The sequence below is a fragment of the Chiloscyllium punctatum genome, chromosome 41 (assembly GCF_047496795.1).
Source record: "Chiloscyllium punctatum isolate Juve2018m chromosome 41, sChiPun1.3, whole genome shotgun sequence".
In the NCBI taxonomy this organism is placed as follows: Eukaryota; Metazoa; Chordata; class Chondrichthyes; order Orectolobiformes; family Hemiscylliidae; genus Chiloscyllium; species Chiloscyllium punctatum.
The window spans coordinates 51516527-51542550 of record NC_092779.1 but is presented as its reverse complement, the minus strand read 5'-3'; the positions used below and the strand labels follow the sequence as shown (position 1 = coordinate 51542550).

The 26024-nt window shown below is 39.3% G+C and overlaps 1 protein-coding gene across 2 annotated transcripts in view; it reads right to left on the bottom strand.

The window, feature by feature from the left end:
• The window catches only part of LOC140465065 (transcription factor E2F3-like), a 67039-nt gene that overhangs the window by 19238 nt on the left and 21777 nt on the right, over window positions 1-26024 (bottom strand). For both annotated transcript variants that reach the window (XM_072560911.1, XM_072560912.1), the window contains exons 2-4: window positions 12539-12650; window positions 5429-5648; window positions 1433-1591 (exon numbers count right to left, since the gene is read on the bottom strand). In XM_072560911.1, the coding sequence (XP_072417012.1) occupies window positions 1433-1591; window positions 5429-5648; window positions 12539-12650 (491 nt within the window). The remainder of the gene's footprint in view (window positions 1-1432; window positions 1592-5428; window positions 5649-12538; window positions 12651-26024) is intronic.

Sequence of the window (26024 nt, the reverse complement as noted above, 5' to 3'; positions counted from 1 at the left end):
TCTGAGGCAGGAGGCCCAGGTCCAAGTTCCACTTGATCCTGAGGTGTGTAAAAGCATCACTGAACAGGTTGATTATGAAAACATCAAAAATGAGATTGTTATGAAGATGTGGGTGGACTGTACCTTTAAGTGTGTTAAAAGCTAGCAAAAATACCTGACAGGACCAAGTGTTCTCAATAAGATAACAATGTAACACTTGGCCAAAAGCTGGATTAGCTGTGTTGCCTGGAGACAAAAACACATTTGAATTGGGCCAGTTTAAATTATACTCCAAAAATACACCAAACTCCAATCCAGTTTGCATTTAGTATACTGACAATCTTAAAAGCCAATGACACAATCCAAAGCTTTGGGGGGTATAAGACTGGGGAAAATAGAACAGTTGGGAGAAGAACTGCCACACCACCAGCATGTGGAGTATACCCAAAAAGCAGCTGTGTAAAAGGTACCTTTATCCATCAGTAACCTATGAAGCAGAATCCCCTAGAAGACAGGATAGCAGTGAAGAACCAAAAGCTGCCTAGTTTTGAGATAAGATGGTTTTATCTGACCAGTATTGTAGAAGGGAAAGTAAAAGATAGGTTAAAGGAAGGAGTTGTAAATAGTTGTTAGTTATTATTCTGTTATATTTAAGAAATAAAGTTGTTAATTTTTACTATAACTAGTTCTTGGCCTCTCGAATTTAAAATAGTTCTTGGCCTTTCAAACTTTCAAATTACGGCACGGGATAAATCTTTTCTGTGCTGCTGGTTTAAATTAAGCAGGAGGGTTTACCCCATGTTGTATCAAAATCCACCTTCCATTCTTTGAAATACAAAAGAAATACAGACCCAGTCTCAATCTCATAGGACAATCTCGCCAACCCAGAAATTAATCCCTTTAGTCTTGTTCTCAAAAGAAAACAGCTCTCAGTCTCACTGATACATCTGTGCCTCACTGTATTAAGACAAAACTGCTATGCTTACATTTACTTCACTTGCCTCAAATAAATAAGCCTTCGAATTACTGAAGCCTGATTAGTGCAGATAAATTCCATTAGTCACCAGTGACGAGCTAGTTTAGCCTCCCACTACTTTGAACCAACTTCTTCCAGCTGACTGATAATGTCTACCATTACCAGGTAATTTTACTTATTTGAAGGTTTTACCTGTGTGTCAGAGCTTGATTCAATTTTTAAGCTTGCAAAAGGCTAACAGAACTTACCACATGAACTAAAATTCTCTACTCGTTGTTTACATCTCACTCAGTCCTCTGATTGTGCACTCCAACTTTACTGATGAGGCCTTAAAAGCCACTGGCAAATCTATTACAATAATGTCACTATCTTCACAAATCATCCAACACATTAAATCCCATCATGCCTGCACCAGATTTTCCAAAATCCTTTTTTTAAAAAAAGAAAACACTTTGAACACCAAATCGGAAAGGATATCTTTGGTTTTCTGAGTCTTCTGTTAGCTTTTTGAGGTCCAAGGCACAGCTCTGGATCAAGTCATCCAACCTCTTCTCCTTCAGGTTAAGCTCAGCCACCTCCCGGTTCAGACCCTGGCATCGCTTCAGCATGCCATCATTGTCCATCAGGCTGCAACCCCTGCAGAAAGCAGCACCAAGACAATTAGCAACTTTGGAAATTTCGAAATTTCCATTCTTAAAAAAAACACTACCCAATTCCCAGTGACGGAAGCTGATGTGAAACAGACAAAACTAACTGTTGAAAGATACCCTTCATTTTTCCCCAACAGAACAGCAGCTTTCCCATACAATCCAGTAACAGTGTGATGCTACAATCTTTTGATTGAAGTGCTTCAGAATGAAGATCTATTTCACTGCGGTATTGAGCTTTTATCCAGTTCTTTAATCAGACCCTGGCACAAGTCAAAGTAGTACTTCCCAAAAAAACATCCACTGCTCCAGAGGAAATATCTATGGATAAAGCCTATTTCTTATAAGAAGAATAGTTGCCAGGGAGCTCCTTTATGATTGTAATTGCTCACCAAAAATGTCACAGCTGAGAGCAAAAAGAACCACTGAGTTCACTGCAGAGCATGTTTATAAGTCATGCTACAGTGCAATGTCACAGAACTTGCTCGTCATATTGACAGTCATTTTGTTTGAGCATAAGCTGGTGGTTGCGTCGAGATCAACTAAACTGTTCGGAGCCCAAAACTACCTGCACGTTGAGAATCCCAGACCGAACGCAGTAGTCACTCAGGCTAGTGACCAAAAGTGAAATATTTTCAAAGTTTGGTAGAAGATTTGTAGCTCGGGTGCTCGTTGTTGTGGTTCTGTTTGCCGAGTTGGGAATTTGTCTTGCAAACGTTTCGTCCCCTGTCTAGGTGACATCCTCAGTGCTTGGGAGCCTCCTGTGAAGCGCTTCTGTGCTGTTTCCTCCGGCATTGATAGTGGCCTGTCTCTGCCGCTTCCGGTTGTCAGTTCGAGCTGTCCACTGTACCCAATATACTGGCCACTACAGTGGACAGCTCGAACTGACAACCGGAAGCGGCAGAGACAGGCCACTATCAATGCCGGAGGAAACAGCACAGAAGCGCTTCACAGGAGGCTCCCAAGCACTGAGGATGTCACCTAGACAGGGGACGAAACGTTTGCAAGACAAATTCCCAGCTCGGCGAACAGAACCACAACAGTGAAATATTTTAGCTATAGCAAGCTAAAAGCCAGGATCCAACAATACAGGACAATGCAGCCATAAAGATCTCAGCTCATTTCTTGGGGGACATGCTAAACTCTCATTGATCAGTTCATCCATAGCAGTATAGTGGGTAAGCATGTGCACAACAGAGTCTCTGAATACATGGCTACAAATGCTGGATTAGGACAGAAGCCTACTCCATATAATCTACAGCAAATTCCATGTCCTGTTATAACTCAAGTTTCTGATATAGAAATATGGACATGACCAATAACAAGGCTCAGATTCTTACAACGGTACTCAGTAACACTGAAAAGCTAGATAGTTTTTAATAAAGAATATGCTGGTTTGGGAAGCAGTTCAAAAGAAAAATCACTGCTGACTCCTGGCATAAAAGGGGTTAACTCATCAAGAACACAAACAGGTTAGGCCTTTATTCATTACAGTTTAGGAGAATGAAAAGTGACTTTAATAAAACATACTCAAATCTGAGTGAGGCTAGACAGGATACACGTTGAGCAGATGTTTCCACTCATGAGGTTAACCATTTAACTAAATAACGGGGACATATTTACAGATAAACAGGCACATTGATACAAAAGACTTTCATCTTCCAGAAGGCTGTGACTGGTATTCTCTACCCCACAGGTTTGTGGAGGCTAGATCACAAAGTACTTAGGGAGATAGTTTTTTTTGCCACTTTGGGGAGTTGAGGGCAATATTCCGTGTTCAGCTGCTCCAACATTCCACAAATGGCGCATCGACTTGGATCGTAGCTACACACTGACCTCACCAGTTTGTACCCAAGGAAAATCAATTTGAAGGAAAGCAGAGGAGTTACGAGGAATGGAGCTAAAGAGAAGTTAAGGCTGGGTGCAGATCAGTTATGACCTTGCTGAATGATTGGATAGCCTTGAGGGTCTGAATGGCCTACTCCTGCTCTTATTTATGTTTCACATTCTTACATATGTTCCCAGCTTTTCTTGTTTTACCCTGAAAATGTGGCGAGATGCTGTCTCATGCAGCAATGGTGCTGCAAACATGACATGATGATGGAAGAGAAATAAGTTTAAAATGCACTACCTCAACTTATCAAAGTTACTTCAATACCATTAACAGGAACAGTGACTTCTAAAATCCCTCAGAACAAGGGCAATTGGAATATCAGAATACCATCTCCTCCATGTTCACATCCAGGTCACACTAGCCAATCTTGAAAATATATTACACTTCACTGCCATTTTATCAAATTCCACCCCAACAGCATTGTGGATATAGTTGTATCATTGACTACAGTGGCTCACTACCACCTTCTTAACCTCAATTAGGGACAGACAGCAAATGCTGGCCTTGCCAATACAACTCACTGACATCCCGCTAGACGATTGGTGGTGGTCCAACTAGAAGGTCAGCATACCAGAAGGGGAGGGATTGAAAAGGTAACCTTGACCGATATGGGAATCAAACCCACAGTGCTGGCATCACATTGCATTGTAAACCAGCCATTCAGCCAACTGAGCTAAAATGATCAGTTATTTCTGCTACTTATCTCTTGCCAAAGATGCAAGCTGTACCTACAGACGGCTTTGACAATATAAGGAGCAGCATACATTCTACAGGAAATGAGATTACCCTTTAAAGTAAAATAAATTACCTCTCCAAAGTACTAAAAAGCAAATAAAATGGATTTCAACACAACAATACCAGTTTTACAAGCTCAATCATCCTAATGGATGAAAGATCAAAAGGTGTGGGCAATGCATGGTAGAGGAAGTAAAATGTGAATAAGTGAAGTTATCCACTTTGGTCGTAAAAACAAGGCGGCAGGTTGTCTGAATGGCAATAGATTGGGAAGGGGGAGGTGCAGCTAGACCTGGATGTCCTTGCATACCGGTCACTGAAAGCACGCTTGCAGGTACAGCAAGTAGTGAAATAGGCTAATGGTATGTTCACCTTTGGACCAAGAGTATTCAGATTCACGAGCGGGGATATCTTACTGTACTCATACAGAGTCTTTGTGAGGCCACACCTTCAGCACTGAATGCAGTTTTGGTCTCCTTATCCGATGATGACGTTCCAATTATGGAGGGAGGGCAATGAAAGTCAACTAGACTGATTCCTAGGATTGCAGAATTGATGTATGAAGACAGACTGCATCATTTGGCATTCTGCACTCAAGTTCAGAAAAACAAGGAGAGTTTTCATAGACATCTAAAATTCTAACAGAACTAGACAGGGTAAATGCAGGAAGGTTTCCAAGGACTGGGAAGCCCAGAACTAGGGGGTCACAGTTTAAGGATATGATGTAAGCCATTTAGGACTGATACAAGATGATGTTTCTTCATCCAGAGAGTGATGAACCTGTGGAGTTCTCTGCCACAGAAAGCAATTGTAGTCAAAACATTGAATATTTTCAAGGAGATAGACATATCTTTGGACTAAAGAGATCATAGGGTGGAAAGCAGGAACAGGGTAGTGAGTTGGAGAGTTATATGAATGGCAGAGCGGACTCAAAAGGCCGAATGACCATCTCCTGGTCTTATTCTCAATGTGTTATTATATCAATTGTATTCTTAAAGAACATTTTGAACAGTAAGTTTGTCAACTCGAAATGAAACAAAAAAATTAAAACAAGCTAGGTTGTCATAGCTCAAGTGTTCATACTCTGAAGTATTCACATTTTAATAAACTGATGCAAAGTTCCACATGAAAGGTAATGTAGGTATCCAAGTTGAAAGACAAAATTAAGGAACAGGAATTAAAAAGTAAAAAACTTACATCCATTGAACATTATTTTTTGATTTCTTCTCAATGAGATGAATACCCTCCAACACATTTGTGATGTCATAAATCCTTCGCTTTGGCACATTTAAGACCTCTGCTGCTCGATTTAAGTCCAACACTCCATCAGAAGACTGGCTCAAGAGTTGAACAACATTCTTTGTGAGTGGAACCAGTGATGTATTGTAGCGAGTTTTCTCTGATGGAGACCTGGGAGCTAGTTAAATAAAAGAAGATCCACTAACATGGGCGTCACTTTGACAAAGTTAATCACAGCTCATGAAACTATGCAAATACTTAATAATAACAAAGTAACAGATGGGAACAGCTTCCTATTGCTCATCTAGTCTGCACCCTATAAGTTAGTGAGATCTATTTTTGCATTCTGAAATGCACACCCTGAAATGGAAGCAAAGAGTCCAATAGAAAAAACATGCTGCCCAAAAATGCTCTCAGTTACACCATTTCACCTGTCTGTCTGGTAAGGTTTATTCAGTCTTGGGGTAGCAATGGGAGAAATGATTCCTTTTTGAGGGCACTATCAAAAGGGCATCATGCTTTGAATCGTTTATTTTAGTGCAAAGTGACCAAGTCTCTAATTTACACACAGCTATCCAATTTTTACCCACGGAATTGATCCTCCATAAGTAGACATGTTTCAATCATAAAAGTGCTGAGAAATGGAAATCCTTGTACTTTTGGCAACAACTTGGCTCTCATAGCCCAGAAGAAAACTAGAGCTCAGATAATAGCTTAATTCAACTCTAACCTAGAATATTTAAGATCATCCAATACAGCTTCCTATTGCTCATCCAATACCATCCACCTCCTAAATTGAATGATACAGTGAAAGTATATTTTTCGTCAAAACAATGTTAAATCAAACTCAATGGATTAGTAAAATTCTTGACCAAAACAAACACCAATGACGACATAAGAAAATACATCTTGACATGCTCAGTGTGTCTCACGTGAAAAGCACAAAGTTCATTACCTTGTTTTCAAAACTAATGAACGAAATCAGCTTTATATTCTCAAGCACTCAGTCGCATAGATATGATAGATAATAAAATAGTTTTGCTTAAGATTCTTGAATATACCATTGGATTGGAAATTAGCTGATGTATCACCTTCAGTTAAGGAGGGACTCAAAGACAGGAAACTGTAGTCCATTTCGCCTAACACCTGTCCTTTGGTAATTCCAGGAATCATTATTAATGAGTTATAGAAAGCTACTTAGAATATCTAATTTGATTAGGTAGAGATAATATGGCTTTGTGAAAGGGAAATATAATGTTTAACTAATCTATTAGAGCTTTTTTGAGGAATTAATATTTGTGGTAGATAGAGGAGAACACAGATGTGATGCATTCAAACTTACAGAACATTTTGTGGCAAGAACAGCAGCAAAATACAAGTATTTTATTTAAATAGAAATTGATGTCAGGATTTGCTGGTACAAAAAGGATCTGGGTGTCATGGTACATAAACCAAAATGTAAATAGCAGTTTCAGCGTGTGATAAGGAAAGCAAATAGAATATTATTTATTGAAAGGGGAATGCAATATACAAGCAGGGAAGTTTTACAGTTTTATACAGTTTTGGTGTCTGTTAGAAAAAAAAGCCTTTTGAAGCAGTTCAAAGAAGACACATTTGAAGACTCCATTTCCTCCCTGGGATGAAGTGCTTACATTACGAAGAAAGGTTGAAGAGGTTAGACCTATATCAGCTGCAGTTTAGAAGAATGACAGGTAATCATATTGAAACACAAGTAGCTTAAGGAACTGGATAGGGTGGCTATCAAGATGATGCTTCCTTGTGTGAGAGAGACTAAAACAAGGGACTAAAATCTTTTAAAAATAAAAAAAGTCTCCTTTTAAGACAGACGAGTTTTATTTCCCTTCGAAGAATTATTTTCCATAGAAGGTAGTTAGTGGAGGATGGGTCTTGAACAAAGTTAATTAATTTAAATTAGATTTTTGAGAGACAGGGGGAGTTGAGGATTGAGGGTAGATAGGAAAGTGGAACTGAGATCACAATTAGATCAGTCATGATCTAATGGAATGGTGGGGCATTTTTGCTTCTAAGACTTTTGCCTCTATGGAATGGGGGAAGAGAATAGAGAAAGAGGATTGGCCTTTAAATTCATCGTAAGCAGTCTAAAGGAGAAACCACAAGATCGGCAGGGTGGCAATCCATTTAACAAACATTAAGCCCAAAGTATTTAATCAAAAAAAAAAATTTCCATTCAGCCAAATGTCTTTCAAGGCACAGACCACCCAGGAACAGACGTTCAAAACAAAAAGCCACCAGGAAAAGGGTAACTTGATCTGACCAAAAGATCTGTGCCTCATGGACTAAAATTAAACAAAATTAATTAAAATTTGACAGGTTAAAAAAAAAATCACCGTGAGCTAGGGAAAGTCTTCGAAAGTAGTGGTGGCTCAGATACAAGCAAGGAAAATGGAGCAAGTGCATCCAAAGTATACCTCCCAAGATGTCCAAATGTAGAGAGAATACAAAGAAACAGAAGAAAGGAGGACAATCAATTCATAATTCAAAGAACTGAGGGAAATACAAACAAAATACAGCACGAGAAGAACAAGAAAAAAGTTGAAGAGGCAAAAGAACAAGAAGGTAAGTTGCGTGCTGAAAAAAGTGTAAATAAAATAGATGGCAATAAATTTCAGAGGAGGTGTTGTCAAGTGTTTGGCAGCCTAAAAACAAACTATTTGACTTTACTGGAGATGTTGCCAACGTCAAGATTAAAGAAAGAGGAGTTAAACAATTTGGTAGGATGGAAATGGAAGAGGGGACACATGAAAGATTCATCATGCTCAAGGTAAATAGCTTACCCAAATAGGGCACAAGTAGTGAAAAGGTAGAAACAGCACAGGGTCTGGGCACAATCTTCCAATGCTCCTTAGATGCTAGGATGGTGCCAGAATGCTAGAGAACTGCATGGCGTATTCCTTGTTTGTCCCAGACAAAATTAATGGACACTTAGCAAAATATGGATTAAAAATGACAACCAAATAGTACTTGATTAATTATTTGAAGTAACAGACAGGCTTGATGAAGGCAATGTAGTTGATTTGTATTGCACAAGTATCACCAAAATAGACATCAGCAAAATAAAAGCCAATGTGAATTAGAGGGATAGTGTCTGTAACGATAGTAACTAAAAGGACAGAAAGCAGAGGGAAGTCTAACATAGACATGGAGATTCACGGCACCACTGTCTTTTTTGATATATGTTGATAACCCAGACAGGGCATAATTTCAAAACTTTAGAGAAGCCATGAAATTCAGAGTGCAATAGGGACTGAAGGAAATAGTGGTTAAGTCGACAGACACAAAGGGTTATTAAATTTAATGTAGAGAATTGTGACAATGTATTTTCTAAGGACAAATAAAGAGTGGCAATACAAGCTAAATAGTTGTAATGTAAAGAGATGCAGGAATAATTTTTGGACTTGTACACAAAAGTCTTGCAGGACAAAAAGATAAGGCTGCTCAGAACAAAAGGTTTTGGGAGCATTGAATTTTAAACTTTGTCTTTCGAGGAAGAATGTTATGTTAAACCTCTATAAATCACTAGTTGAGTCTGAAGTAAAGAAATATGTCAATTCTGAACAACACAACTTGGATCGGATTTTATGGCTTAGCAAAGCTTCACTAAAATGCTACAAGTGAGTTTGATTACGTGAAGAGATGAGACAATCTGAGATTCTTCTCAGAGGTGGTCCGTGGGAGATTTAATAGTCATACAAAAATCGGTAATTGATAGTTTGAATTTGAAACTCTAGAAACTGCTTCCACTGATCTAACGGTCAGTAAGCAAAGGACACAGGTTGAAGGCAACAGATAGAAAGGTTAGTAACAAAATTAAACTTATTACATAAAGTGATATGACAACTTGAAAAGCAACGCTTGATAGGATGCTGGAAATGCATTCAGCTGTAACTTTCAAATGTGAATTACCGGAATACTTAAGGCAAAAAGTCTTCAGGGCTGAGAGAGAATAGCAGGCAACTTTTTAAGAGAACCAAGTCAGGTATGTTCTGTCATCTACAATTCTGTAATCAAACTTGCAAAGAAGGCACAAGAGTTCAACGACCTACTCGCATTCCAACAGAGTTGAGGGTTAAACCATTATTTTGTCACAAATCGTGAAGCACACCAACTTTGTTGTCAACCAGTATTGAACCCATCCTTTTGGCAATTACTTGCTGTTATGACTACCCAAACACATAGACTTTAAGGACTATAAAGCACTATAATTTGAGTACTTCTTAAAGAAACTTTTATTCTTCCACTGGACTTTGAGTAATTTGGGCATTTTTTCTAAAACGGTTTTCCTATGAGAGACTTTTTTTTTAACCCTTTCAATTCTGTAACGAACACTTGCGTTTCTGTACCTTGGTATCCTGTACATAAGATGGCGCCAAAGCAGCGACATTACAAACTTTTCACTACACTCATTGAAGTACGCAATAAAGCCAATTCTAATTGTCAAATGGTAGGCACTGAGGGTTTATATTTATAAAATCTGACATCACTAGAGAATTAACCATTCTGATTAGTATCTGGAGATACTGCCTGCTTCAAATCTGTGCAAAAACCACCAGAACATTGACTGCATTGAGAGGGGTTACGAGAGGTGGCAAATTTCTTGAAATAATTTCTCAAATCAAGCACTCTACAGGACAACTACTCAGAAGGTTGTTTGTTTAAAGTTAGCATAAAGAAAATGGTTATGACCTCCTTCGGAGTGCACTCAACATACTTCAAAATGAAATCTTAGCAAAGCATCTCCTATAATGCTAGGACTTGCACACTTAATTAGAACAATTATATGAAGACAATAATATAATGTTTGTCAATAATGGGGGGGTAGGCAAGGAAATGTTTCAATACTTGCAAACATTGCATAAATTGAATATCATTAACAAAGAGCACGGTGGTCCAAAGATGACCAGGTTTCAAGTCATTTGCGGTTTTAAGGAAGTTAAACATTAGATTAAAAGAAAAGATTTGCAACAAGTTGTAAAGAATAGTAGTCTGAGGGCTGACTATTTTAGCAACTAGAAAAAGGCAACCAAAAAAAGTTGACAAAAGGTGGGGGGAGAAAAAGAATGAAAGTAAACAAACAAGGAACATAAGACAGATTGTAAGAGCTTTCACAACCAGTCTCATTATACACTGAAGAAAACTTGGATCCCTTAAGGAAGGCAGAGTCAGGAAGAATTGTGAGGAATGACAAAATGGCTTAAACTTTGAAGATTGTTTATATTTGCCTTCATAGAAAACAAATTAAATACCAAAAACAGAGGGCAATCCCATGGGTTAACATGGTTAATTTCACCAATATCAGCATGGAAAAAAGCAAGTATTGGAGAAACCGAAGATGAAAATCCAATCATCCTCAGGACCCAAAGGCTACACACTACGGTCCTGAAAGATGGCAGTAGTGCAAAAATCCTCGAGATTCTAGCACTAGCTCGTTGAACGAGTGTATCACCACTATTCAAGAAATGAATAGTGAGTCGGGGAGCCATCAGCCAGTTGGCCTCATATCATCCATCAGGAAAATTCTAGGATCTATTATTAAGGAAACTTTGAAGTGCTTCGAAAATCACAGTATGATCAGGCAAATTTAACATTTTAATAACAGGCTTGAAACAAATTATTCAAATTTTTGATAGGATGTAATTAATAGGGTAAATAGAAGTAAACCAGTAGATGCGATGCAATACACTTGAACTTGCAAGGGCATTCAATAAGATACGATACAATAAGTTAATATAAAAGGTGACAGTTAATTTTCCAACTGAGGATTTATTCTCCAATGCATCTTAACCCCACTTAAGCATAATGATATTTCACACATCACAACTGAGACAGGTCAGCTATGAAATAATCAATAGTCAACTTTTCCTACTTCAACTGTATTTCAATTTTGAATGAAGCATGTTCCTTCTGAAAGAAATACTGCTGGCACTGTCAAGGCATACATTTTCACACCATTAGCCCTCAAAACATCATCTCTGCTTAACTACCATTGTCTAACATAACCTAAGTCAGAGATAGTGCCTTTATCGCTGGTTCCAAGTTCCAACTGTTCCAGAGGTGTGTCATAACATCTCTAAACAGGTTGATTTAAATAAATTAACATCACCTCTTGAAAATAAAAGGTGCTTGTTCAAGTGGACCTGAATAATGACAATTCAAAGCAAGGCAATTTCTTTGTTCTAGCCAATAATTGCCTCATGACCAGGGTAACTGGCCCATTCAACTAATATGCTGTTTATGGAAACATGCAAGGTAAATTTTCTGTATCATTACCAATCATAATTAACCAAGTTCTAAATTAACTTAGATCAGAGGAAGCTCTTGTGTGCAGTGATAGTGTCCCTACTTCTGAATCAGGTAACCTCAGTTTGTCTCCCCACCTGCTCCCCACACAGCAGGAATATCTCTGAGCAGGTTGATTTTAAAATGTAAGATGATAAATTTAGAACACAACATCAAGTCATTTAATGCAGTTGCTTTTTTTTTTGCAAATTTTGATATAATTTTCAAAGGTTAAAGAGAGCTTAAAAAACACAGCTGTAATTAACCAAATCAACAGCTCAAATTTCCAGTTTCCAAAAATAAGCAGAGGTCCCATGCAATAAATTATTCATTGGAAATCACCACTCACGTGGAGAAGTTAAGTTTGAACCCTATCCAAAGGGATAATGATTTTCTGTGGCTCAATAAAAAGCATGACAACTTGTAACAATGAAAGTTTAGGTTTGAACTTGCTAACTTTATAACAACATATCCAAATCACTTGAATGAGCTTTATAGCTGCCTGAAGAAAATAGTCAAAAACTCGTTTTGATAGGAAAACGTTGGCACAAAATTGAGAAAAATGAACCCAGCAGTTTCAGTGTTCTGGTCACATATGATATTAGATTTACAGCAATTATTGGACCCACTAGACTTGGGTTTTACTAAAAACAAATCATTACAACAAAATCTAAAACTTCAGCGTGAATTCCAACTTGAATTTGTAAATAGTTTTATTCTATTTAATAAGATAGATCATATTAAACTTACTTTTTGGACTATTTGGGCTTCTCATTGTAACCCTTCCTTTTCCCTTTGGAGTGCAAATGTCAGTAGCCAGGTACTGGTGATCACTTTCTTCCAGCTCCAGTCTCCTCTTTGCCTATTGAAAGAAAAATAAACTATGATGCTTCCAATCAACTCAACTCACATCAATTCTCTGTTTAAAAAAAAAGTCACATGATATAATGATTCTGGATTAGCGGTGCTGGAAGAGCACAGCAGTTCAAGCAGCATCCAAGGAGCTTCGAAATCGACGTTTCGGGCAAAAGCCCTTCATCAGGAATGTATAATGAGTTGATACAAGTTCATTAGTTCTTCATACCAGGCCAGTTGGAAAGCAAGTATTGAGAAAGTATTAAAAAGAACTACGAGGCATAGGTTAAGAGTGATGCGAAATAAATGAATAAGATAAATGAAAGATAAAACAAAAGTCTTCAAAAAGCAAAATGGAACCCAAAAGAATTTTACAATATAGACTTTTGAGGTGTCACTTTCCACAAGTAGAAGGATAAAACTCAAGCTGAATAGCGCTGTATTCTTCAATTTAAACAATTTCCAACTCGATATTATCTCACAGCTGTACAATACCAGACCTTTTCCTGCCATGGAAAACTCAATGTAATAACTTATAGCAACTGCGATACTGGAAGATTGTTTTAAAATGTTGAGTCCAAAGCAATAAAACATCAAACATAAAGCAAGGCAGAGTTTGACTACAGATTCAATGAGTGCACTAAACATTCCAATGCCTTATAAACACTTCTACAGTCCAACCTGGATTTTGTAACCTCGTGGGAAATGAGCAAGTCATTCCCAGGATGTTGATAGGAGCTGATACAGGGATGGTAAAGCCATTGACTGTCAAGTGGAGATGATTAGATTCCCTTGTTGGAGATTGTCACTTTCTTGCTGTTTAAACAGCAAGAAATGTTCACCCACCACACACCATGCTGAAGTCTTGCAGCATACAGACATGACTGATTCATTATCTGAAATTGAATGAATGAAGATAGCCATGACTTCAATACTACCCCAAGGAACTTGTGTCATGTCCTGGGTTTAAGGTGACTGACCTCCAATCATCATATTTCTTCATGCAAGAAATGACTTCAAATCAGTGGAAAACATTCCCTCTAATTATGACTGACTTAAGTTTTGCTCATTCTCTTAGATATCAAATGCTGCCTTGGTGTCAAGTTAGGAATTCTCATCTCACCTCAAGTTCATCTTTTCTGACCACAATTGTCATGAGATCAAGGGCTGAGGGCTCCTGGTGGAACTTAAATTCAAAATCAAGGAGCAGGTTATTGCTTAACAGGTGCTGATGACTCCTTTCAGCAAGTTGCGATGAAGAGTAGACTTAAAAGGCAGGAATTGGCTGTGCTGGACTTGTCCTGTTTTCTGTGGACAGGACAGGGTATGGATATTTTCTGACCAACTTGTTCAGTGATGTTAATATTTACCTCTGGAGCAGGTAGGACCTAAACCCAGACTGCCTGCTGTTGTGGACCAGACCACATCCCCTCAAAATATATCAAGATAAGCTTGCTACCTTAACCTTCAGGTCTAGATTAAGATACAGTGAGAAAACTTGAGAAAATAAGTTGTCCATCGTGTTTAGTGCATTAGTTAGAGGGAAATAGGTCTGGGTGGATTACTCTTTGGAGGGTCGGTGTGGACTCATTAGGCCGTGTGGCCTGTTTCTACGCTGTAGCTAATCTAATTTAAACTTCTTATTTTAAAAGGTACGGCGTTGCATTCAAGATGCAATTCGATTGGTCAAACTACTTGACTTTAAGCATAACACACTACAGTTAAATTACAGACAGAATAAAATAATTGTTTTAACTAACTCCATCAATATGCTTAACTACTAATTAACTGTTCCAATATAGTAACATCCTGTAAAACATATCCTTGGCAAAGACTAATTCAGTAAAATAGATCACATCATATGTGCTGCTCGAATTACAAAGAAAACCCCAGCTTTTCACTCTAACAGAGAGAGACAGGAATAAGAACTTCCACATCCAACCTCAAAACCCCAGCAAAACGCAGAAAGCAGAATTAGAAAATCTGGTTTGAGAGCTTGACCCCACCCATTCAGATTGCTTCATTATTCCAAATTTTTAAAAAAACCCATGGTCTCACAAGCTGTTTAACTTTATTGGTTTTGAGCAGACCACTTTCTACCTCTGTCTCAACCTTTCTTCATTAAAAAAAAGGACAAAATATATCTCAAAGCCATATTATCATCACACCGGTTCAAAGGCAAAGACACCACCCCTACACCATAAGAGTCCTTAAGACATGGGCATCCCATGGATAACAACTCATTGTTAATAAACTGCTTCAAAATTTGAACATAGTTTTTAATACTTGCCAAACATACAAATGAATGATGGGCAGAAACCTCCAGTGCAATACACATATCTGTACTACAAATATTAATTATTCATTTCTCCATAGCTTCAGCCTTCCCACTTCTGTAACCACCTCCAAATGTCCAAGAACTCTACAATTCTCCATTTCTAACCTCTTAGTCAAGTTGATTGCTAGTGATACTTTCAGTTGTCTCCGATAACCCTGCATAAATCTGCATAATTCTCCTTTCAGATGGAGAAGTTACTTTCTTATTTGAGAAATATGCATTGGTCAGGACACCAATTTACTTGCTGTTCTTCAAAATAGACTGGTGACACCTTTTACATTAACTCAAGAAGGCAAATGGGACTTCAGTTTAACAGTGCTTGAATAGTGGTTGAAGCATCACCCAGTATGTGTCTTACGGACTTAAGGGCAGAACAGTTTAATATCTCACAAAGTAAGCCCTACCATCTGGGCATTTCTCAGTCTGATATGATAGACATTGTTGCAAAGTAACTTTTAAGTAGTTGCTATTAGGCAATAAACCACACCTTGTTTAAGACAAGCGACACTGCTTGCTAGACTTCCTCTTGTGCAGTAGACCAGGAAACAGGATGGTGGCTGCAAATTTACCATCTAGCTCATCCATCATGAAAACAGTGGAGAGAATTCATCTTAAAACACAGAAACTGAGCACTGAAATGCTGAAAAGTTCCATTTACATCTACAATTCTTAACTACTTTCAAACCTGTCCATGCATCCCAACTGCTACATTCAAGTGTACCCAGTCTGCATCTGCACCATTCCCTTCTGCATGCAGAATGTGTAAAACAAACATATGTAAAGTGGGCACTCAGTCATTTATACACTGATCTATGGATGTCTATGCACCCATTCCATAGGCACGTGAGTTTAAGAACACCCAGTCTTTGTACCTCCATATACACACTCTACTTCAGTTACAGCACAATGAACTATAGTATTTCACAATTCTGAGCAGCATGGTCAGTAGAATCATTAATCCTACAATGCGATAAATTCAGAAACAGAACACTGACTGTATCTACTGCAAAGTCATCCAATAAAACAGACAGTGCAATTTATTTAATGCACTCTAAATCAATCCAAAATCGCCATCTGAATCAAAATTAGTTGGCAATTACAAACGGTTTGGAGGTCTCAAGTGAAGATTTAGGATAGCTTTCAAATCTCTGTTATTGCCGCTGCAATTGTTTCTGTGTGCCCAATTCTCCTTCACAATGTACAGAAAATAAACATGATTGATTAAATAATTTGGTTCAGAGACTTGCCTCACATCATGACAGTCATCATGCATTCCACATGCACACAGCATTTACAAACAGAGAAGGAATGCTCCAAAATTAATGGTGCATTCCACTAATTTTATTTTGTAATGAATGCTTACCAAAAGTGTGAATGAACCAACAATAAATTTTGACTCAATTGTAACTATCAGAAAGTGAAATCTTACATTGCTTTAATTTTACTGTCCTGTCAAAAACTAACACCAGGAATAGACAACACCAGACAAGGCTGAAAGATTTACAAAATCATGAGGGATATGGATAGGGTAAATAGACAAATTCTTTTCCCTGTGCATAGGTTTAGGGTGAGAGGGGAAAGATATAAAAGAGACTGAAGGGGCAACTTTCTCATACAGAGGGTGGTAGCTATATAGAATGAACTACAAGGGGAAATGTTGGAGGCTGGTACAATTACAACATTTGAAAGGCACCTGGATGGGTATATGAATAGGATGTATTTAGAGGGATTGAGTAATGTTGGTAAATAGGACCAGAATAGTTTGGGATATCTAGTTGGCATGAACGAGTTGGACTGAAGGATCTGTTTCCACGCTGTACATCTGACTCTATGACTTCAACAGTTCTTCAGCAATCAGAGTCTACTGACTACATACTTCACTACATTCTGGAGAAAAAAAAGAGATATCACAATCCTGCAATTACATAAACTCTACTGAAAAATTTGTACCCAAAAGACTTCACTGATACCCGCAGAGAAACAAGTGGCAGGAAGTCCTATATAGTGTTTATTAACAGAGTGATCAGAAGCTTGCTTAATCTTCATTTCCTGCAAAACGTAAGAAAAGTGAATACCCAGAATTAATTACAACTGAATTCTAATGGTGTCCTAATTTGTACCATGGCAACATCTCTGTTGTCAGACAACTGGTCAACCACCAGCACCTTTTGAAATTCTGTATTCCTGGCCAATCTGCTTGAGTGGAAAATAGTTGATTTTTAAAATTATGATGGTCAGGATGCTGCCCTGATGGCTGAAACCCAGCTCATTCACCCAATCAAGTCTTTCTGATTCCGCAACCTCCTTCAGTTGGTGGTTTTTCCAGCAGTTCTCAAGTTGTGGACTACCAAGTGACTGTTGATATCCTAAACATTGAAAGGAGAGCTCGAACAAGCAACTTAAAAGTTGAAGTTAGCAATCTTTAGGGAGAAAAGAGAAGAGAATGAGGATACAACCACTGCTTGAATTTCCATAGAATATTTAAGCCACAAACAAACAATTTAGTTTTGCCTCTGACAGTGGTCAAAGGCAGAGGCGATCACTAGCTGGAATGGACATTTGTCAAGAGTGGGGTGCTGGAAAAGCACAGGTCAGGCAGCACCAGAGGAGCAGGAATCCCAATGAAGGGCCCTTGCCCGAAACATAGATTCTCCTGCTCCTCTGATTACACCTGACCTGCTGTGCTTTTCCAGCACCCCACTCGACTCTAATCTCCAGCATCTGCAGTCCTCACTTTCTCCAGAATTGACATTTGACAGGGGCCAAAGATGATAGCACTAACCCTCACCATTTAGTTCAAGGAAAATGCAGCTCACCACATGGATTATGAGAGAGCTTGTTCAGAGGTCATAAAGGGGTTTGAAAGAGGTAGCAATACAGAGGTGGCTGTCAGTAGCCCACATGAAGGCAAACTCCTTGCCTGTTGACAATGCAAGTGTAAAGGAAAGGCAGTCAAGGACGAGAATTCCAGAGTAAAGGAACAGACGCTACAGCAAGTTACTTCAGATGCTGGAAATTTTAAATAAAAACATAAAACACTAAAAAAAGTCAATGACCTGCAATGATAGCATCTGCTGAGAGATAAGCAGAGTTATCTAATCTAAGTACTCTCAACATTTTTATTTAAGCTATTACTGAAAATATTCTGTGTATAATCAGATAGTTAAGAGTAGAACTAAACCAACAGTTTCAAATTGGAGGATAAAGACTAGATATTGGATGGAATAGTTGGCTGTCACCCCCCAAACCGAGAGAGCTGTAATTCACATTGAACACCAGTTGAAAGAAGCAATGGGAATAGCAAGGGCACACAGTGTGTGGTGGTAGCTCCAATATCAAAGAACACCTCAGCAGCATCACTACGATTAGAAACTTGGTCATATCTGTCAGACTAGGCATACAGCAGGAGGTTATGGAATCAAAGAGACTCAATCAATCAAGTGAGGTGCATTTCAGCCATCAGAGTATCCTGTTCATCGTAGTTGATTTTGCAGTTTGACCAAAATGCTTTTGAAACTGGCTTAAAGGACATGATCAATCTGGGTATTTTTGTACATGAAACAAAATGTTAGCATGCAGGTGCAAGCAAGCAATAAAGGAATTTGGGAAAATGGAATGTTTAGGAGTTAGAGCTTAAAAATAGGGAAGTCGCATTACAACTCTACAGGGTGTTAGTGAAGCCACACCTTGCATACGGTGTACAATTTAATATAAATACTTGTAACAATAAATTGCTATTACAAAATACAGTAAAATCACATGTCACCATAATTAATCCAGCACCCTTTTAATTAAATAGGTTATAAAAATGTAATGCATACAAAGACAAATGTCATTTTTTGTTCCAACCACAGCTTCTTGATTTCACAAGTGGCTACAGGACGTTGCCTAATACCACAGCTGTCCCTAAGGACTGAAGCATGCTGAAGCAGCCTCCATCGCCACTGACCAGACCCAGAATGTTGCCTCTGCCAAAAGCTTTAGGTCATCACATCAAAGAAAGCTTATAATGACACTGCAGGCAGTTCAAAAGAAATTCACTAGGTTGATTCCTGGCATAAAAGGGTTGACTTATCAAAAGCAGCCCAACAGGTTAGGCCTTTGTTCATTCAAATTCAGAAGAATGAGAGATAATCCAATTGAACAATAAAATTCTTAAGGGCTTGGACAAGGTAGATATGGAGATAATGTTTCATCTGAAGGGGTCTCTTGCGTTATGGTACAGTGACAGAATAAGGAGAATACTCATTTAAAACAGACAAAGTAATTTCTTCTGAGGGCAGTGAATGCCTAGAATTCTCTTCTCCAGAGAATTGTGGAGGCTAGATCGTGAAGGCATTTGAAGAGAAAGTAGATAGGTCTTTTGAAGTATCGGAATGGAGGGCTATGAAGAGCTGACATGAAAGAGGAGCAGTTGAGGCCTCGGGCACATCTACCATGATCTTAGAATAGCAGGGCAAGCTTGAGCGGCTGAATCTCCTGCTACTAGTTCTTCTTTAATAAACAGTCCTCCCATTGGATCCAGAGGATGTGACAAGTATTGCTGATGGCACTTCTCACATTGACCAGTCACTGATCCACAGTTATCTGTTCTGCATGAACTAGGAGCAGTTACCAATTCCTGATCTCAGTCAACCATACTCCATTAGCACCATAGTCGCATACTGTAGAAAATTGTTGCACCCTTTCTGAAATTGCTTTCTTGCATCTTATTCCTGAATAGCACAAGATGAAAAGCTTCAACCTCACACCTTTAAGGAGAGTTTAAATGTAAGAGTGAGGTGATAACAGCTACATTAGGAGTTTTGTAGACTTGTGGCCACCTTAGTTGCCAAATACGATCATAGCTCATAGTAGGAACAACTAATCCATTGCTGCATTCTCTCATCAATGGTGGCCTTTTCAGGAAGATAGTTGCTATGGTATATGAAGTGTTCAATATATCCCAGAGTCTCTACTTCAACATAAAAATGGAAAATAGAATATTTAGCTAAACAGATTTGTCTGGGGAGCTTTTTGTTTAAAAAAAAAGCAACGCTCAAGCACAGGCCAAGCTTCTTGTATTCATAATTGAGGAGATTGAGGATGACTCGCAAATCTAGTGCTGGGGGCGAAGGCACTGCAGATCTTGCATGTCTATAATGGTCAACTCAGTTTGACAAAGTGGCAACTAAAGCTGAAGTGTTTTGAATCTAGGCAGTAATCAATACTGACTTCAGAAAGCAGTTGATCTCAGAGATGGTCAATAGCCACAGTTATTGTATCAGTGCTTTCATACAGCCTTGCTTGACATTAGCAAGATTTTGAAGCAGGTTTGCAATCTCCCATTCAAGGTAGTTGCAGCCATATCATGAAGCAGTTGCTAGATTGTGAAGCTTCATAGACACCCAAATCCTTGGAACACATTTACAGGGCTCCACAACTTCTGTGGCAAATGATCAAGTCAGGTCAACAAACGCAATGAGGAGTTCATGCTGCTGTTCAACATTTTTCTTGCGATTTACCTGACAACACAAACCACAACAGAGTCACTGTCTCCATGTTTGCTCATGCACAGGAAGTAAACGATTCAGGAGAATGTCACAACTTTCGCTATCGTTGGTACAACATGCTTTATCTCCCTTCTCCAAGATTCTTAAAACTGCTGCAATCCTGAAATTGGTAGGACTGAAAAGGACAGGGATTCTTTCCATCCAAAATCTGTCAGAGCATTGCGTGGAATCATGATCTAAGCCCACCAATCATCAACTTTGATGGTGGAACATCACTGCTGCAGACTTTGTTCTTCATTTGTCTGTTTACTGTGGCTTTCTCATTGATGGTAGCTGTCCCATAGATTCAACTGAAGAGTACTGGGCAACAGCCAGCGGAGTATCAGCTGCCAATGTGGATTGACCGTTCACTCCAGCATTGACCAATGTAATTGTTATGGGAAGACAGCATCCTGTCTGCAAAGGGGATATTGGCAATTTGACTTTTGTCTTTAGAAGGCTCTATTGGTCTTCAGAAAAGCTCTACATATTATGAAAGTCAGCATTATTGAATCTTTGATGGTCTCATCCCACCATATGTCCTTTACATTTGAGATTTGTCTTAGGTGTCAGCTTTGAGCTGTTGGAAAAAGTACATTAGCAAGTTGCAATCTTGGGCTACTCTACGAGGCACAGAAGGCAACTCATTTTTTTCTAATCCAGAAAGTCAAATACATCCTCAATGTTTCACTCAACACTCATGACGACAACTATGTTTGAACCCAATCGTCTTGGCATAAGCATCTCGCACAGGTAACCTCATTTCATCCTCTAACCTCGAAGGGAGTCAGATACATGAAAATTTTCCAGATTGGCTGGGAGCTATACTTAAAATTCCTCACTTCAGTCAGGCTGCATTAGGGTTGAATTAGGGATTGTTCTCCTCTTGGATGTTTGGGTCTTAGGTGGATGCACATCATTGAACAAACAACATGATGATTTATCAGAAAGGCAATAGCAACCCAACCCACCCCCCACCCTTTGGATCAAGTAATACAGACATCACTCATATCTTTGACACAATCAAATAATCCAGGAGGGATCAGTGCTTTGATCCAGAATGCCTTTATGTAGTTTTGCAATTGTCCTTAAGTTAGACGATGTCATGTGTTATGACTAGATCATGCAAAGCGCATACTGTCAGCAGTAGGATATAATTTACTTATCTTTTATCCACCCTAGTTTTTCCCCACAATGGCTCCTCTCCAATCTGATGTTAAAACTCACCAGCAGAATTATCAATTTTTTCATTTAGCAGAACAGTAGAGATTTCAAAAGATCAGAGTAGAAAGTCTCCTTAACAGCTGCAGTGGGGTCATGGGTCAGGGCGTATGACAGTGGTGCATATCGATTGTGCCAGAGTTGTTGTCGTCATGGGCCTTTCGGATATAAAAGTGGGATGTTTTGTCAGTGCATCGAAGATCCCATCCTGAAGAGCAAAACCAACTTTGTGGGCAAAAGGGTCACTGTCAATTTTTCCTTTCCAATAGGTGTACTGTCTGTTCTTTCAGGATGCTACTCCAGAGGAAGGCAGGACTCACTTGGGCAACTGTCCCCTATGCTGCTCGGGCACTTGGAGGTTCCTCTGATCGATTCCATGCACCTAAAAGTTGTCTTTAAGCACAGATGACCTGAGTGTACAATATCCCAACCAAGAGAAAGACAGAAAAACCTACTATTTGGATAATGTTTGTCGTCCCTTCCTTATTCAGAGTGAGCAAAAGGTATTCTGAAAATGTCTACTCAGTCACAGATATTGCTGTCCAATCTTGTACTGTAAGTTTACCAGGTTGGCACCTCACTTTTAGGTTTACCTGGTGATACTTCTGGCATGTTCTCCAACACTCGAACTATGCTTAATTTCCTCAGTTGTTGGTAATGGTAGAGAGGAAGGGGTTGGTCACGCATTATGATGAACACAGTTCTGCTACTGCTGGTGGCCCACGACACAGCATGGATGATCAAGTTTTGAGCAGTGACCCAACACAGGTGTCCAAAGACTGCATGCACCCATTGCCTGTAAGCAAATCAAATGAAGGATTCTCAGGTTGACAATTTCCAATTCACCAATGCCATACAGTTTGACAAATGGACTTTGTGGATATCTGCGTGGGGACCTCAGGGCATCATCATTGCCTGTATGACCTTAACAGGGTTGGTGGTTAAATGCTTATGCTTGAAACCACAAGGATTAGTATCATCTTGCCACTGCAATTCTTTTCCATCTTTATCAGGCACAATGCACACAGGTCTTCCTTCAACCTTGCTGACAAAGGACATTTTCTTTTTTCTTGAAAGATGCTCAAGAGGTATCTGCACCCCTACTCAGGCTGTACCAGCAGAGTTACAACACTGGAAGCTTCCTGATATTGCCTTGTTTTTGCTGACAGGATGTACTGGGCAATCTAAACCGGCCAGTTACCACGCCAGCCAATACTACTTCATCAGTGAAGTCATGGAAGTCGTCAACGATTCTATGAAGTGGCTCGTCAACAATAGCCTGCTCACCATGGGTCAGTTTGGGTTTCACCAAGATCACTTGGCTGAGCTCTTCAAAACATAGATCCAAACACAAACAATGCACTAAAGTGACTGATTTTGACACAAAGCAGCACTCTACCTGGACTGTTGACAAGGTGTGCTAGCAAAACAGAAGTCAATGGGAATTAAGGAGAAAGCTCTCCTCGATTTCATATTATTCAGCAGAAAGGAAGATGGTGTTGATTGTTGGAGGCCAGTCATCTCAGTCCAGGATGTCATTGCAGAATTTCTTAGGTCCAACCACCTTCAGCACTTCATCAGGTTTCTTCCTTCCATCATAAGGTTAAAGGGAAATGTTCACAAACAATTGGAGTATACAGCACTAATTGGGACTGCTTCAGCAGCTGAGTCTGTGGTCATTCACCTAGGCAACATTCAGACTTGAGCAGTGAAGTGGCAAATAACATTCACACCACAAACACAGACAATGCCCATCTCCAACAAAACAGAATCTTAGGATATTCCCATGATATTGATTGACATTACCACTTATGAATAGCCCACCGCCCAAGGGCTATAATTGAGCAGAAATTTAACTGGATAAGCCATACAAATAACATGGCTACAAGAGCAGGTCGAAGACTTGGAAGTCTGTACCAGCTCTTGTTTCCTCAGGACCTACCTACTACAAAGGCACAAGTCAGGGGTTTGATGAAACAGTCTCTACTTGCCTGGATTGATCAGACAGCAACACACACAAAGCTGAACATGGTCGAAGACAAAATAGCCTGTATTAAGTGGTGATCATCACTTTCATTCTCTCCACTACCAGCTAACTGTAGTTGCCGTATATATAGCATACAGGATACACAGCAACAATTTACCAAAGCTCCTTTGACAGTACTTTCCATATCTGTGATAGCTACCACATGGAAAGACAAGAGCAGTAGGCACATGGGAATGCCATCATCTCAAGTTCTTCGCAAGGCCTACACTATCAAGGCACAAAACTACATCACCATCCTTTGACTGCAGGTGTCAAAATCCTGGAAATCCCTGACAAATGCTTGATGGATTGCTGCAGTTCAAGGAGGGAAACAAATGCTGGCTTTACCAGCAATGCTCACATCACAAAAAAAAATTCAACATGTTTTAGTGATATGGAAAAGATAGAAACCCATTTGCAGAGATTCAAAGATCAATTTGTTGGCAATGAGCTCAAATCTCGTTCACAACCCCATGGACAAAGCAAATGTTTTAACTATTTCAGAGCATGTCCCATTCTGAAAAAGCTATAAGAGAAACTTAATGATCAATTTGCTCCCGTTCACCAATCCACAGATATTAATACTTCGGGCAGCAGACACTACATTTCAATACTTCAGCACAGTTCTCATCGGTGCCATGACAGGATACATTCCATACCTTTCGCTGATGGTGCCAGTAAGAGTTTAGCCATGTCCAGAGGATCTGTACAGCCTACTGCACTTCCCGATAACGTATCTCAATCAACAAATTCCATGTCTAGGTGAGCAGCTTAGGTTATTTTTTTTTATTTACTTCATAATGGGTCAGATTATTTCAACAATAAATGAAAAGCATTAATTTTTCAACACACAAAACTTCAGTACAACAAAGCCAAGAAACAGATGCAATAACAATCCAAATTGACCCGATGTCCCTGAATGATTCAGACTTGGATTGAAAGAGGTTGAACAAAGTCATGACAAAGTAAACAAGAGCAGTTCAGTGGATGGAACAGGTAGAAGAAAGTCCTGGGCGTCCTCCACCGTCAAATTCTAGCCACCCGACACCTGGAGGAAGGACGCCTCATCTTCTGCTTTGGGACCCTCCAACCACACGGGATCAATGTGGATTTCACCAGTTTCCTCATCTCCCTACCCCAACTTTATCCCAGATCCAACCTGGCACCTCCCTCTTGAACTGTCCTACCTGTCCATCTTCCTTCCCATCTATCTACTCCACCCTCCTCTCTGACCTATCACCTTCGTCCCCACCTTCATCTACCTATCGCATTCCCAGCTACCTTCCCCCCCAGCCCCACCTCTTTTGCATTTACCTCTCCGCCCCCTTGGGCAACCCCCTCTGATCAAAAGCGTCGATTCTCCTGCAACTCTGACATTGCCTGACCTGCTGTGCTTTTCCAGCAGCACTCTTCTCCTCTGATCTCCAGCATCTGCAAACCTCACTTTCTCCATCCTGAGGCAAATTAACGCTGTTCATATTCATCGGAGAAAGGAGGCGAACAGTTTCTTAGCTTTTAGTAAGTTAACTGGACTAGCCAAATCTATATGACTAATAATAGCAACTCAAGGAGTGGTTAAAGCAGATAGCAACAAAAACTCATGAGGTAAAATGAAACAGGGATATGGAAGCAGTGTGGATAAAGTTTAATTAGGACTGGGGAGTCCAATGTGTAGCATAAACAGTACTCTTGTGATGCAGATTTTGTATAAAAATAAAGAATGTGAGAGTAAATCCACCATTCTGCTGTACAATATTTGCCAGGACTTGTGCCACTGCAGTTAAAAGTCAAAATTATCAAACTTAATCAAAAGCAGTAACTGAACAGTACAAAATGGAGATTGTCACATGTTGAGCTAATGTTTACATCCAACTCATGCAACTCCTTCCATCACAAACTTGCCAAAAGGCCAACCTTTTATTCACTTATACCCAAAAAAAAATTGAAAAAGACCAATTTCTGAGCAGAGATGGGAAACTTTACATCTGCTGGTATGCTGCTGTACTAATCAGAGAAACAAATCAGATTTTTGTGAAAAATTGGTTAGTCACAAGACCCATCCTAAGGTCACAAAACAAATACTTGAAACACTGTTTAATGGAATTAAAGGAACACACTGACTGGAGAGTTTTAACCTCAAAAATGCAGCCTATCTTAAAAGAGCAATTCTTTGCCTAAACTTGTACATTTGTCTTAAAAGGACACTGTGGTCACCCAAAATTCAGCCTACTTCAAAATATTAACAGAAGTATAGAAATTAAAGGA